The 15,448-nt window shown below is 35.5% G+C and overlaps 1 protein-coding gene and 1 long non-coding RNA gene across 3 annotated transcripts; one reads left to right on the top strand and one right to left on the bottom strand.

Annotated features, from left to right (window-relative positions):
* The first annotated feature begins 753 nt into the window (after positions 1-753).
* LOC145554932 (uncharacterized) lies at positions 754-3,126 on the top strand. Of its 2 annotated transcripts, XR_014090992.1 has the most exons (3): positions 757-1,077; positions 2,038-2,299; positions 2,445-3,126. It is a non-coding gene; the product is annotated as an uncharacterized LOC145554932 (long non-coding RNA). The 2 variants fall into 2 exon arrangements; XR_014090991.1 differs by having other exon boundaries at positions 754-2,299.
* Positions 3,127-3,759: 633 nt separating this feature from the next.
* Positions 3,760-12,278, bottom strand: LOC145554917 (solute carrier family 13 member 2-like). The gene is made up of 10 exons (XM_081615814.1): positions 11,983-12,278; positions 9,495-9,631; positions 8,130-8,377; positions 7,899-8,064; positions 7,701-7,823; positions 6,501-6,710; positions 5,911-6,011; positions 5,536-5,651; positions 4,537-4,698; positions 3,760-4,456 (listed from the first exon to the last, which is right to left on the bottom strand). Exons 1-10 carry the CDS (start codon positions 12,079-12,081, stop codon positions 4,292-4,294), a joined length of 1,527 nt encoding a protein of 508 aa, XP_081471940.1. The 5' UTR covers positions 12,082-12,278; the 3' UTR covers positions 3,760-4,291.
* Positions 12,279-15,448: the final 3,170 nt, after the last annotated feature.

Below are 15,448 nucleotides of genomic sequence, written 5' to 3'. Positions count from 1 at the left end.
ACTAACAAAACTTTGTTCGTTTGTAACAAAATAAATTTTCACGTTTATTTGTAAAACTCTTTGCAATGTTCTTATTTTTATTAAATACATACTGATTAAATAACAAATAAAATAAACAACTGAAGTTGGTTTATTTTGGATCCACATTTAGCTGCAGCAACATAGCTGCTATTTTTACATCCCAAACATTACATTATTCACAACAATAAAACATCTTTACAAATTATATTAAAACAAACAAATGACAGAAAACATGAAATTTGAATTAACTCTGGTGTCGTATTCAGTTCACAACATGAAACTTACATTGTTAGTAGTTTCCTAAAGTATTGTTTTATCTGTCCTTTAAAATTCTTACTATAAAATAACAGAGTATATTACAGACACGTTTTTATGTATGTTACATCAGGAAGTAATAAAAACAGATTTAATAATAAACCTAATAGTTAAGCAAGATATAAATATGTTGAGAATACTGTAGCGAATAAAGTTTGCTTATAGCAGAGGTTCTGTGGGGCGCGTCCCCTAGGGGTGGCGCCGTGCCATTGCAGGGGGGGCGCGGGAAGCCGTCTGGATGAAAAAAAAAAACAAAACACAAACGCTGGTTTTTCCCACACGTTGTTCAACCAGACAGCCAGTTGTAATCCATGTGGGGAAGGGTGGGCAGAAAAAGTTTGGAAACCACTGGCTTATAGGAAGTGTATAGAAAAATAATGTGTACACTATATAGTAACTCAATAATCATTACACTGGAAAAAGTGTAGCACAGAGTTGTTCATTCAAGCTAATAACTACCATTGAATACAATGTAAAATAATGGACTTGGTTGTGAAAGTCTATTTTTTTGCATTCTGAGGTGTCCATTTTGATTCAGACTGAATTAATAACACTTCTGAAGGGAAGAAAGCAAATATTTTGGTTCCTCTCAAAACATGCTGAAAGGAAATGATGTCATATTTTCAATCTGAGTCACGTGAGAAGAAGTTGGGAAGAAGTGCTTGGAGAGCTTCGTCCGTTTCGGCATGGGAAAGAAGGAATGATTAACGTCCGAGCACGTCGTCAAAGAATAAACCTGCGGTAAGTACTAAACTAAGCTGATGTAAACGTGTCTTAACAAGCCTACAATTGTATTAATGCAAAAGACTGAGTTAATGTCACCTGGTTAGCAAGCTGAAAGTCCCGCCTAAATGTGGGTATCCCAGTAAACGCTTTCTTTTTCGCTGGGTTAAATGTGGTGTAATTTCTGAACTTACACGTATTTCACGAGAAATATAACTATGTGTACATTGTTCGGTTGTAGCTGGAATTAATCAAGGTAGGCATAATTCGTTACCAATCAATAGCTTCCACCACGGTTAGCTCGGCTACACGGTGAACTTGACTAGCTTAACCCATGTAAAGCCATGTTAGCAATTAGTTAGTCTAGTGTGTTTATACCACTATGATTGTAAAGTCCCAGTTTGTTAATGGTAGCGAGCCCCGTTGAAAATGAATGGTGTTTTGTGCATGCATTATACTTGTATGGTATGGTCGGTGATGTTTCCCAGTGTTCGCCATGCTGGTTTGTCCAACTGTTAAAACGGTTTCACAGGAAATGCTCTCGGTAAGCGAATCTCCTTGTTAAGCCTTAAACTTTTTGTTCGGCTCTACAACTGGTTTTCATGCATTTTGTTCACGACACTGCCCCATTTACTGTAGGTTAAGAACTTCATTTTCCGAATGCATTGTGTTTTCAGAGATATGTCATGGCATGCTGGCAGGTATCTTATGAAGTGTGATTTCAAACAAATACATAGACTAACCTTGAGGGGCTGACATACTGTGACAATGGACTAACGAACAGGGGCACTTGTACTGATAGAAAAGGGGTGCATACGCATTGTTTTATATTAGATTAACTTAAAGGGGCACTGATGCACCTTACTTATTACAACTCAAAGCTTTCATCTCATCTGTATGTTGACACAAGGTGGTTGTGAATGTGAATTAATAATTTCTCTTTCCTTCTGTCTTTCGTTTTATTCTCCTGCCACCCAGGTTTTGACTCCAGCTTCCTGAACGTCACTGACTGTCAGGGCATCTACATCAACAACTCGAGGTCCAACTTTGCAATATGGCGACTCCCGTCCGACTCCTCATCTTGTTGGGTGACGAAAGCGCTGAGAGGATGAAATTATCAAGGGTGCCGTTTTGATTGTCCCTAAAGGGTGCTGATGCAGATTTCCGAAGGGAGTGTATCCTCAAAGCTCTCATCATCTACCTGGGAGAACGTGTTGAGGACCTTCTAAAGGAATACATGGTATGTCCAGATATTTTCTGTCACAATGATGATTCAACTTTATTCATCACGGGAGACCACCTATGCCATTATACAGTATATAGTGATTAATGAGGTGTGCCAGACTGCAGTTGTTCAGTTGCATATTTCGTATATTTTGCCTCAGGTCTCCCAGAAAGATCAAGCCGAGCAGGAGCTGGAGAGGACCATCATGGCAGTCTTCGTCTTCAGAGAGAATTCAAGCCTTCTACAGCAGCCCCAAGACGTTGGGATTGTCATTGATGGTGTGGAAGTCCTCAATGAGTTGCCTTCTCTTGCAGCTGGAGTGGCAATGCTCTTTGGACTTTGCTATGCTCTTAACATGGAGTATCCACAGGGTTTCAGGTTCACCTTTGAGGCCCTTCAGAAGATCCTGATGGAGCTTGGTTCCAACAAGATGACTTCCAAGATTTGCAAACTCAGTGGTGAACTCAAAACTGCACAGTAGTGTATATTTGTGTGTGCTTAATGTGTGCATGTAGTTGCCACTGGCATCTATTTAAGAGGTAGACCACCTCACAGCACTTTGTTATACAGGCTCACGGGGTCACTTTCATGGAGTGCTTTTGTTGGAATTTTAGTTCTTTGATGTTTACAGATGCAACATTCCTTCAAGTTCAGATGTGTTTGAACAGTACAACAACAGTGAATGCTTTCTGTCCATTTAATTTTGCTTGATAGGCCATATTGTCTTTATTTCATTGCTCTGATGTAGAGCAACAATGACATGTTTATATTTGTTTGTCTGAAAATGCAACTTTTTTTGTCCTTTTTTACTTGAGGAATAAATGGCTTAGAAAAAAACTGTTGCTGGAGTGTGTTAAGTGTGATGTGAGTGATGCAAATTGTTTATGAAACCAAGTTTATGAAATATTTAAAAAAAGAATTTCATGGTGCCAATGAATTAATAAATGCACTATATATATTTGATGGGTTCAATTTAAATATATTAGTTTGGTTCCAAAACTAAAATTTAAATAATTTAACTTGGATAAAGGTGAAGAATTAATATTGGGTCAAGTAAAGTAATATGGTTTGAGTCAATATTAAATAGTCATGTTGTACCAAACCACTTTATTTAGATTCTGTGAAGTCAAATATATTAGATGCAACAAATGGACATAAATTTTTTTAATTTAAGCTGGGCCACACTTTTTCCAGTGTACTCTCTTTTCTAAACCTTTAAATGTATAAATCTGAAGAAAGTTGTTTTTCTTTCTTTTTTAGTCATCTTAGGGGAATAAAGATCCTGACACATTAATTTTATTTAATCAACATCCGTTTAATTCATAAAGCGCTTTAACACCAACCACAGCTGAAACAAACTGACTTCAGTAATAAATAACAGAAAAGAAAACATAAAGACAAACCTAAAGTATCAAAACTTATCCACATAATATAAGTGGTCATTCACCAGACAGACACACACCTGCAGTTTTTGTTCAAGTTTCTAAGTTTTATATTAAAAGAAAATTGATTCAGAAACATTTTCTTTTGCCTGATTTAGTTGTTTTGTGTTACTTACATTAATTGTTGTCATTTTTGTCTTTAAAGTACAAAATCTACACCTAACTTTACACTTTGGTCAGTCAGATTATGTTATTTTTAAATATTAAATGATTGATAATTTGATCAGTTACTCAGTACTTGAGTCAACTTTTTACCAAATACTTTTTTACTCGGGTAATTTCTTGGACTTGCGTATAACTTTTGGGTTTAACCAGACCTCACCTCATGACGTTAGCAGATTTATAAACTCCTGTTATCGTGGCTCAGGGTTTACTGTGGGTGTTATTGGCCCACTGAGGAAACGTGCCCATGTCGAACATGACGTATCCCCAGGTGTTGATACCCAAATTTATGCAGAGGATCCCAATGATGTTCAGCATGAATCCAGCTCTCACCTGAAGAAGCAAAGAACCACATTCTAGTGAATCTATCACTCTTGGATCACCTCTTAAATGAACCACATGGTTATGTATTGGTGTGATTAAGTCTCACCATGTCAAAGATTCTGAGGTTTCCAAAAGAGAAGGCGATGGCGTTGGGTGGCGTGGCAACAGGCAGCATGAAAGCAAGAGAGGCAGCGATGGTGCAAGGCAGCATCACGTAAAGAGGGTGTATCTGGATCGCTGTGGCCTAAGAGAAACAAAACAAATGTAAACACCAATAAATAACAAGCATATGTGACAACGTACAGTATGTTTCCCTCAGTTTACCATTGAAGCAAGAATGGGCAGGAACAGGGTGGTGGTTGCTGTGTTGCTGGAGCATTCGGTGAATGTTGCCACCAGCAGACTGAGCAGAATGGAGATGGCAAACGGAGGGATTTTCTGCAGGGGAGCCAGACTATCTCCAAGCCATTTAGACAAACCTGAAACCTGCAAAGATAAACGTAAAGCGAAACGTAAAGCAGGTGAAGGAAAAGCTCATCTGACCGAAGACCACCTGATTCTAAACAAATTAATCTACATCAGTTTAAGAAATTTCCATTATAGCTAAAGATCCCTTTCTGAGGAGATGGAGCTGGAGCACATGTGTCAAATTCAAGGCCTGGGGGCCAAATCTGGCCCGCTGTAGTGTTTTTATGTGGCCAAATAAATAGAACCGCCAAGATAACAGTGTGTTTAAATTATTTTATCAATCAAATCAAAGCAGTTGATCCATTTTTCCCTATAATTTCTTGAGAAAGTTTTGTGAAAATTCACGCAAAATCAAATAATCTTTGTTGCACTAGTGCGTAATTGGGAGTTTATTGCAAATTATTGGCTAAAACATAGAGTTTTTCTCACTTGTATTAAACAGCTGCCTCGGCTTTAATTGATGTCATACATAAGTGCAAATATTGCAAATGTTTCTAATTTAGTACCACAAACACTTTGATTTTTATTTCAGATAATCACAAAAACAAACACAAAATAATGGAGAGTCTGATTACTGTCCCTCCATTAATCAGGGACATTAATTAATTAATGTCAGGAATTTAATTGTAAGAATTTATTAATATTTTAGCTGGCTGTTCAAGGGTTTTATCAATATATTCTGGCACAACTGGCCCTTTAAGAGCATTCATGATCTTGATTTGGCCCAAAATGAAAATGAGTTTGACACACCTGTGCCAGAGGAAGCTCAGACCCAGTCAAAAATATCTACATATTCCAGCACTGACTTGGTAAAACAGCAGAACGTTTCATTACCGTAATTTAAAATCTTCTCACCTCACTGCCGGTAGCCAGAGCGAATCCTCCTCCCAGCAGCAGGATGATGCTCCAGGGCATCTTCTCATGCACCACCTGCCAGCTCAGCAGAGTTCGAGGTGCCTTAATGCTCTTACCTGAAACATAAAACCATGAGCAAGTCGACATGGAGTTCAAAAACAAAAGTTCTGCTACTCACCCTGAGAAACTTTTAGTGACCCAGTCTTAAGCCATTTATCTATCATTAATTTTAAACATAATCCTCTGGTAAGCTAACTGCAGTTAGCTTACCAGTTAGAGTTCGCATTTTGAACTCTTATCACGGCTAATAAAAAGTTTAAGAAACACTACCTAGGCTTACGAGAAATAAAGGTGAAGGTCCAGGTAAACTCTCACCTGCCTCTGTGAAACCATAGTTGCCACATGAGGGCAGCTGAGACGGGATGACGAAGAAGAGCATTGACATAAAGATGGCCACTGTTCCATCTGACACAAACCTAAGGAAACAATGAAACTTTTAAGTATCATCTAAAATATTTATTTCAATAATTTATCAGGATGTCAGGATTATTTGACCATTTTATTCATAACCAAAACCCACCACAACTCAACCAAAGGCCTGAAACTGCAGCCTTTGTGTATCAGCTGGTATTTTATGTTTTAAAAATCTGACATGTGAAATATGTAGAAAGAAATCTGTTCAGCATTAAGGTATTTAAAGTCAAGAGAAAATGTGCAACAATATCAGAGCATGTGGTGTTATGGTTTTGAAACAGAACCAACCTGAGCTGAGTTTATTATTTGATCATACGTTAAGATTATCGCCTGATTCTCCAAACTAACTACTCACTACTGCAAGAAAAACATCTATTCAAAAATATTTATTGCATAAACTCCAGGGAATTCCACTAAACCACTGAAGTCAACACTGAAATATTCAATTAAAATCATAAAAGTGCAACACAAAGGGAAACCATGTGACTCACGAATCCTCCTTGTTGAAGAGAACTGTGGCCCAGCCAGGTATGAAGCCTGGCTCTCTGGTGAACCACAGGAGCACAAGCAAAATGAAGATGGTGAGTACTGCTCCTTCAGCAAACTTCATGCCGCCCAGCTTCTTGTACTCCTCTCTCATCACTGCATACGCCTCTTTATCTCTGTCACTTTTCACGCCACAACCAAAAGACTTCTTCAGGCTGAGTGAATAAAAACAAGCAGAAAGATCAGAGCCACACAGATAGCATTTAGATAGCAGATAGCATGCTAGATTTTAAGATGTTCATGAGAAGCCATCTACACACTAGGAGGAAAATAAGACTGGACTGCAGTCAGCTGGGTAGTAATTACATTTACTTATGTAACTCTTTTTTACTTTCAGGACTATTTTTACTATGCTTTTTACTTTTACTTGAGTAAAATTTCTGGATTCTCTACCCACTGAATGAAAAACAAAACTAAAAATAACCAAAAATTGACCAGACACAAGACACACACCTGCAGTTTTTGTTAAAGTTTCATAAGTTTTTTATTGAAAGAAACTGATTTGGACAAAATTTCTTTTGCCTGATTTTGTTTTTTTGTCATTTTGGTCCTTAAAATACCAATATTTCCATTAAACTTTATGTTTTTGTTTAGTCTGATGATGTAATTTTTAAATATTAAATGACCGATAATTTGATCAGTACTTCAGTAGACTTTTCACTAAATACTTTTTACTCTTACCTGAATAATTTCTTGGACGGCTACTTTTTACTTTTGCTTCAGAAAGCATATGTTGAAGTAGTGCTGCTCTTACTTGAGTATAAATGTTTGGTACTCTGCCCACCTCTGACTCCAGTCTACCTTCTGTGGAGACAATTTTCCAGAACATTTGATCTGACTGGGGTTTGAATGTCGTTTCTTCTAACTAAGCCTTACCACAGGTAAATAACACCCGGTTCAGAGTCTAGAGAAAGTTGCGAAGAATGACTGCAAATGTTATCTGGGAATCCTAGTTGACTGCAGGGCATCTCAGTCTGACTGATTAACTCACCTGGACATTAAATGAGGCCAATTCAACCACCACTAAAGGATCAATCCCTCCCACAGACTCAGAGTCCAAGTTTTTTATTCTCATTATTTTCAATTGCTGTTGCGTTTTTCCTGAGTTCAGTTTTCATTTTTCAAACGCTGGTTGTCTGTCTTACTTGAAGCCAAGAAACATGAAGTGAAGCCAGAGCCAGGAGATTGCCAGCATGAGCACCATGTTGGGAAAAGCAAAGCCAAACCAGCTGGCAAAGTTGATCACGTTTCCATTTCCAGGGAAGAGCCTTTGGGTGAAAAATGAGCCATTAGAAGAGCAGGAGAAGCTGATTTGAACATATTTAACTGAAGTGATGTCTCACTTGTCTATTTGGCCCTTGAGGATGAGGTTGGGGGCAGTGCCTGTCAGGGTGGCAGTGCCACCAATGCTCGCAGAATAACACACACTCAGGCTCATCCCCTTAGTCAGGAGGCTGTACTTTTCCTCAATGGCTTTCCTCCTGGGCTCTGGAGTCACTGGAGGCAGAACTGAATTTCCACAAAGTGAGAAGGATATTTAAAGAATCATTTCAAACCACTTAGATTTTACGCACCTATGCCATTTTCCTTTGTGTCTGTATTCTTTTCATCTGGGACTCCCTCCTTTATTTTTCTGCTCTCCATCTCAAACCCAGGGTTATCTTCTGCTGCGTTCTGGAGGTCTCGTTCTTCTGCCCGTGTCTCTGTCGCCTGCAGCTGCTGCAGCACAGCCTGAGAGATGGGCAGCATCATGGCTGTGGTGGCCGTGTTGCTGATCCACATGGACAGGAAGGCCGACACAATCATGAATCCCGTCATCAGCCTTTAAGAGTGCAGGAAAGAAACAAGACCCACCTTGAGATTACTGAATATTTTGGGTGTTTTATTTTCTACTTAATTAAAACAGAGAAATAGTTTAGGAGCATGTCGACATAACGATTCTTTGGGTTTTAATTTATTTCAGTAATTCAGTTGAAACTGATGAATAAATGAATATGTAAACTCCTGTCATGTCCTGGGTTGGTTTGAGTCTCTTTCTTTCTGTTTCACTTTAGTTTGGTCTTTCTTGGTGTTTCTATTCATGTTTATTTCTCATCCCTAGTTATTCCCTGTTACTCTAGTTTAATCGTGTTTCTTAGTTATTTTTTAGTATTTGATTCATTTCCTAGTTCTCCCTCGCCCCGTGTGCCATTTTCTCTCTCTCTCCTCTCACCTGAAACCTATTGTCTCATCAGCCCAGGTATTTTGTTCCACCATTCATCCTCACAGTATTTAAACCCTTTTGCTCTGTTATGTTCTCTGTTTATTTCCTGATGACATTTTTCTTGGACTTGTGGTTTTTGTTCTGCTCTGGCTCCTTGTGCTCCCTGGGAGTTTTTTTTCTATGTTTTTCATCCTTTTTTAAAAAATACATTATTCTCCTACAAGCTGCCTCTGGGTCCAAAAACAAACTCACACAAACCATGACAGCATCTTTATCAGTATTTGGTTTAATACTAGATCCACTGACAGATTACTTAAATTATAACAAGACATTTTCCTCATTTTATAAGTTAAATAATCTGCAAATGGAACGCATATTTTTTCATCAATATTAAGAAAGTATTGACTCTAAACAAGCCCTATATCTTGATGAAAAGTCACTTATTAATCAGTTTTGTCTTATTTTAAGTGCATTAAACATTTCCTGTAGAAACTGGAGCAAAAATACTTGGTAAGATTTTGTGTTTTTGCAGTGCAGTTAATATTACATTTGCGTATTTAAAATTTCTATTTATTAGTCATAGTGCAAACTAAGGCATAATCATCCAAATTAAAGCTATGATATGTTGTAGTAAATTAATCATTTATATAAATAAAAGTACACGACTTTTACTTTTTGCATTGAATTACTGAAACAAATTACCATTTGAATGGCATTACAAGTTTTATCCTCTTACAGGGCTGGACGCACACCGACCAGGAGAAGAACCCGGAGAGCGATGCGTTTATGGAGGTTCCAGTTTTCCACTGCGATGGCCACCAAGAAGCCGCCCACACCCAGCATGCTGGAGTCCTTCAAGTACTCAACACTGACCTGAAAAGAAATCCCAAGAATATTTATTCATAACGTTGAAGGAAACTGGCTGCAGCTCACGTAAATGGTCCAAAGTGAGATACGGCGCCCATTTGCAATTTAGGAATGATTTAAACGGTGCTGGTGCAGACGGAGACTTTTGTATTAAATGTTCGATGACAAATTTAGATCTTAAATAGAAAATTGTAGGGATAAAACCAATGTTTCTCCAATGACTTTTACCCCAAAACTGGCCCAATAATTAAAAACAGTTAACGGTTTTCAAACACTGTCCTGATTTTTCAATTAAAATTGAAACCAGTTAAGAAACTGTGTGACTTTGAGAACCTTTTTTTAGACATTTTAATTAATATACGTGCTAATTTTTTCCTTAGGAGATAAAAAGAAAATAATTAATAATAAAATTATTTTGTATTTTTAGCTGAAATAGCTAAAAAAATAAAACTCTGCAAAAAGTTTGGACACATCTGATTCAAGCTTATTGTGTAGTTTTTACAGTGTATCTCAGTTCCTTTATTCCAAGAGTTAATTCAGGATCTTATCTTTACTGTTGGTACTAAACAGCAAACTGAACAACCTTTCATCACTGTGTTTTATAACTGATACTTCTTATCTCTTATCATTTTCTACAGCTGACGCTTTCTCAACAGAGCTGTATGTATGTACAACATAAGAACCTTTACACATCTATTTACATAAAATCCCATGGAAATTTATAGTATGTTAAGGCTCCATGTTTTGCATCCTGAATAAATGAAGCAAAACTTAAGGCATTTCAGAGCAATAGTCTAAACTTATTTTCATTTTGGGCCATGTCAAAAATCTGAATGCTCTTAAAGGGTCGGTTGTGTCAGAATGTACTGATAAAACCCATTAAACTGTTAAAATATCAATAAATAACTGCTTCTTAGAATTTTCTTAGAATTAAATAATGTTGAACATCTTTTCACACTGATCAGCCCATCCAGGATTTTGATTGTTTTTGTGTTCTTTTTTTTTTTTTGCATTCAAATTTGCAGATTTTGTGGTGTTAATTTAGAAATATTTGTAAAGAATTTTGACAATATTTGCGCTAATGTATAATGTTGAATGTGACTTTTAATTAATCGCTGTATTGGTCATGGATTTTCAGTCACATTTTTGGCCAATTCTGAGAAAACCTGCAGTAAAATCAGAAAGAAATGTGGGGATCTGTTAATTCTGTGTGAATTTTGCGGATTTGTTAAAAACTGAAGGGACTTACTGTTGTAATTTGGAGTCTACAGGGCCACATAATACGTTACAGTGGGCCAGATTTGGCCTTGAGTTTGATCTACTGTAAACTAGGGTGGGACAGATAATCAATAGAAAAGTCTTGCTGATGATTTATAAAACAAACTTACATGAACAGCAATGCATACAGAGGAAAATTGAAGGAAACAGAATTTCAAAATATTAAGTATTTAAACAACTATGAAAAGATGTTGCATTCCTGTATGGAACTACAACAATGTCCAAACATCAACCAGCTTAAAAATAAATATTAAACTATTTTACTCACAACGTACATTGAAGAAGGGAATAAACACGAATATAACTTTTTCCCCATCCTTTCCTCTGTGTTACTATTAACATTATTAGATTACTATTGTTTATTATCATTTTATTTATGTTTTGTTGTTCTACAACACAGATGATGACAAAATTATACAGTGTACATTGGCAAGCAGTTGGTTATTATTCTGATGCCACATGTCCAGTTGTTTAATAATAATAATAATAATTATTATTATTATTATACTTATTATTATTATTATTAAACAAAATGATAGGAAACTTTATAATTTTTTTAAAACAAAGAAAACATGCATACATAGCCAAGAACAAAATAATTAGCTTTCTACTAATAATAATTACTACTATTATTATTATTATTATTATTATTATTATTATTATTATTATTATTATTATTATTATGGATCATAGATTATAGATTCCTTGTTATGTGAATCAGTTTGCTATCATTTTGTTTATGTAATATAATTTATTATAACATGGTTTTAATTACACTTTCTTGGTAATTATTGAGTCTGTAAGTAAGATATTTCATTAAACCAGTTAGGATTTAATAAGTGTTCACGTCTTGCTACGTCTTTTCAAACAGAAAAGTAGTAGTAAGCTAATTATTTTGTTCTTGGCTATGTATGCATGTTTTCTTGTTTTTTAAAAAATTATAAAGCTCTTTTAAGAGGATACATTTTTCCTTTGGAACATGTTCACATATTTAGTTAATTTTACACACAGATCAAGTAACATAACCACTTTAAAATAAAAAAAGACAGCGATAGTAACAAGTGAGGTGCAAACTTTACATCTGAGGCCTTCATGATGCCCATCGTTGGGAACAGGATGGCGGGAAGAAGAGCGGTCACAACCAGAGGCATGCACTCCGTGCACCAATACAGAGTCATCAGGATGATCACATAGCCACACTTTGCTTCCTGCAAACACAAATATAAACACAGCTTAGCTTAAAATATGCTTACACATTGTTTACTATCTTATTTTAATTTATTTAAGCTAAATCAAAGCCGGTAGAGGAGATTTAGTTTTTGTAATACTGGATAAAACTGATGCTTCAAACATGGCAGTGGTCATCAAATCAACATTATGTTCATTACAAGGCTTTTGGTTGACTTTTATGCATAGAAATTTAGCATTTATGCTCATAAAAAATAAATATTTTAGGTTAATATAAAGATCTGATGTCTAATGTCCAATCAAACTCATCTGGACAAATTACAGCATATAATTTGATGTTCATATTTTAATGGTTCAATGTTCTACTTAGAAAAAACTAATTCTTGTGATTTCAGTAATGAAAGTATTTAGGACACTTATTAATGTGAAATATAATTGTAAATTACAAAAACTCTAAAACATTTTATATTGTTTTAATACTAATTAACTTTGTTTACCTTTCTCAGTCCTTCCAAATATTGGTAAAGTGAAAAGAAAGATGCAAACTGTGTGGATCGATTTAACAGTTAACCAATTCAACTTTTATTTTAAAATAATTCCAACCAATCATATTTTTTTGGTCTTTTTTGATACAAAACATTTGACAAACTTGTTTTGATATTCACAAAACCTAATTATTTGATATTTTTAAGTAATCACTCTTACATGCTGTACAGACATTTGTTTAAACTTTCTACGTTTCTTCTATAATCTCTAAGAAATTTATTTCACAAGGTTTTCACTCCACATTAAACCAAGGAAATCCACATGAAGAGTCAATCTATGCATGTAAAGTTGGTACAAAACACCAAATAATGATGTCTTTAAATATTTTAGCTGTGCAATTCACAACATTTTCTATTCCATTTGGTGTGATTTCTGGAGGAATACAAACATCAGATTGGATGACAAGTTCACAGATTGACCAAACATGACTAATTTTCAGCTGACCATTGTTCTCCTCTCAGTTTAGACATGTTGTCATCACCTGGACGTCTGACATCAACGCTTTGAGTAAGAACACAGTCAGATAAACGGGAACACAGAGTGAGAAAAAACAAAAATTACTCTGATTTCAACAGTGAAGCTCGTTCTCACTCACCGGGGTGGGAACGACCAGAGGCAGAGGAAGAAAGGCGAGAGGCGTGACGACGATGATGATGTAGTTCCTGTGGAACCACATCCACTTTAGCACATCCAACATGCTACCCATGATGATCTTAAAACTCTAACAAACCAGATCCACACACACTGGTGGTGTGTGAGGAAGAGGAGGAGGAAGAAGAGGCCGGACAGGTGGAAAAACGTCAACCAAGATCCAATAGTGGAGATGTGGAGAAAGCTGCTTTGGTAAAAAAAAAATAAAAATAAACACTAAAATGAATGCAAGTTACTCTCTATGTCCAAGTTAGAGCATCAAACATTAACTCAACAACAAATTGTCCACAATCCTGGACAGGGAGGGAGATGAAGCTGCTGGTAAAGAGGGAGGCAGCTGTGCAGGAAGGGGGCGGAGCAGACAGATGGAGCCAATGATGGAGTCAGGTTTATCAGGTGAAGGAGTCCAGCGCCATCACAGGTAACCAAAGGTCAGTTACAGTGGAGCAGTTTAACGTCTGCACAAGTTCACGTTTGTGAAGACGTTATATATACATAGATATATATATATACATACTGTACATATATAAGTGGATCATTCCTCTAGCAGATGGAGTTCCCCAAGGCTCTGTTCTGGGTTCTGTCCTGCTTTTAGTGTACATGCTGCCTCTGCAGCCTATTTCCTATTTTTAGAAATTTTAATATTCCAATCAATTGTTCAGATTTACAAGCCTACGAAGATAAAAAAACGATAATAACGACTTTTTAAAGTCCTTATTATACTGCTTGCATGAAGTCAGAGCAAGGATGGACTCACATTTCCACTATCTGAGTCTGAACCACTTTTTTAAAACCAGGAAAATCAGTGAGGCTTTTTTTAAATACGGTAGTTTATCTCCTACTTTTATTTTAGAGATTTGAAAAATAAATATTCATGCTTTAGCTACAACATGCATATGTCCCTGTAACTTGGCATGCAGGGGTATAGATCAGCTTTTAAAAAAAGATTTTACTGTTAAAGCTTGGAGCTGATCATACTTTTACTTAATTCTTCATATCAGATCAGCTCAAAGTTTTTAAAACTTTAATGTGCTTCTACTCACTTTTACTCTCTGGCATTCAGGTAAAGTAAAACCTTACAACATGAATTATCTGTGCTTTTATTGTTTTACTGGATGATTTTATTACTTTGTTTTATTATTATTACTGCTTTGTTCTGCTGCACTTTGGTGTCACTCACGCTGCTTTTAAACCAGCATGTTTGCATGTTTAGTTTATAAACATTAAGGCCAAAGTGACCAACTCTTTACAGTTTTGATTCTGAATTGAATGACACTTTAAAACAGAATAAAAGGAAAGTTTCTGTACTTTACAAAGTAGTTACCACAGTATGCTAGAACTGTGATTAGCAATCAAATCTTATACACTTCTTATAGTGTCAGTAAAATGATTTGGGTTAAAGTCATTTTGCATAATGCAGGATCAGGTGAAAATAAATAAATACACCACGGCATCAACAAATCTCTAATAAAAGCTTTTTTATACATGACCTAGTTTATTGGTCACATCATTTCAGCATCTACTTTCATTCTGTTGTTTTGAAGCTTCTTTCTGATTTTCACTTATTTGTTTTACTTTTTCTCTTAGTTTAAAACAGAATCTCTCTTTCCAAACATATCAGCCATGAGGTGAAATGTTTTTATCAATAAAATAAGTTATCAAGCTTTGAAGGGTGTGTTTTCACTTAACATTTTAATATTTTATCATGTGACAACCAAAGTCCAGATGCAATCTTAATCTGTCCCAATCTATCCTCAGAATTAGTTTTTTTTTCTTCTGTATGTCATTTAAAGGCATTAAATTGTTCTGACTTTCCTTTTCCAAATAAAGTCAGTCTGTCGTTAAAAAAAGGAAAGTCTCTTTGGGTTTTAAAAAACGTAAGTTACATTTTTTTTTTATGTAAAAAATTTGGGGTTTAACATTTTTTTTAAATATTTTTATATTTTGCAAAATATAAAAATATTAATATTTTAATAGAATGTACTATTTTTTAATTTTATCATATTTTAAAATATAAAAATATTTATAAATATTTATATTTTGAAAAGTAAAATATAAAAGTATAAATGTTTTTACATTTTAATAATCTAAAAATATTTTTGCATTTTTTAAACCCAAACTTTATTATAGTTATATAGTTATTTCTTTAAGTTATTCCTA

This window comes from Poecilia reticulata, chromosome 14 (genome assembly GCF_904066995.2).
Source record: "Poecilia reticulata chromosome 14, P_reticulata-male-v2, whole genome shotgun sequence".
Lineage (NCBI taxonomy): Eukaryota > Metazoa > Chordata > Actinopteri > Cyprinodontiformes > Poeciliidae > Poecilia > Poecilia reticulata.
The sequence above is the reverse complement of the archived record's forward strand: the minus strand, read 5'-3'. Positions and strand labels throughout refer to the sequence as shown.

Bases quoted from the DNA above. Each gene is read 5' to 3' on its own strand.
- LOC145554917 (XM_081615814.1), bottom strand. From the start codon at position 12,081: ATGACTCTGTATTGGTGCACGGAGTGCATGCCTCTGGTTGTGACCGCT. The intron at 6,012-6,500 runs GTGAGTCACATG...TTGTTTCCTTAG, and splicing joins CTCTTCAACAAGGAGGATTC to GTTTGTGTCAGATGGAACAG. The intron at 5,652-5,910 runs GTGAGAGTTTAC...TTTATGTTTCAG, and splicing joins CTATGGTTTCACAGAGGCAG to GTAAGAGCATTAAGGCACCT.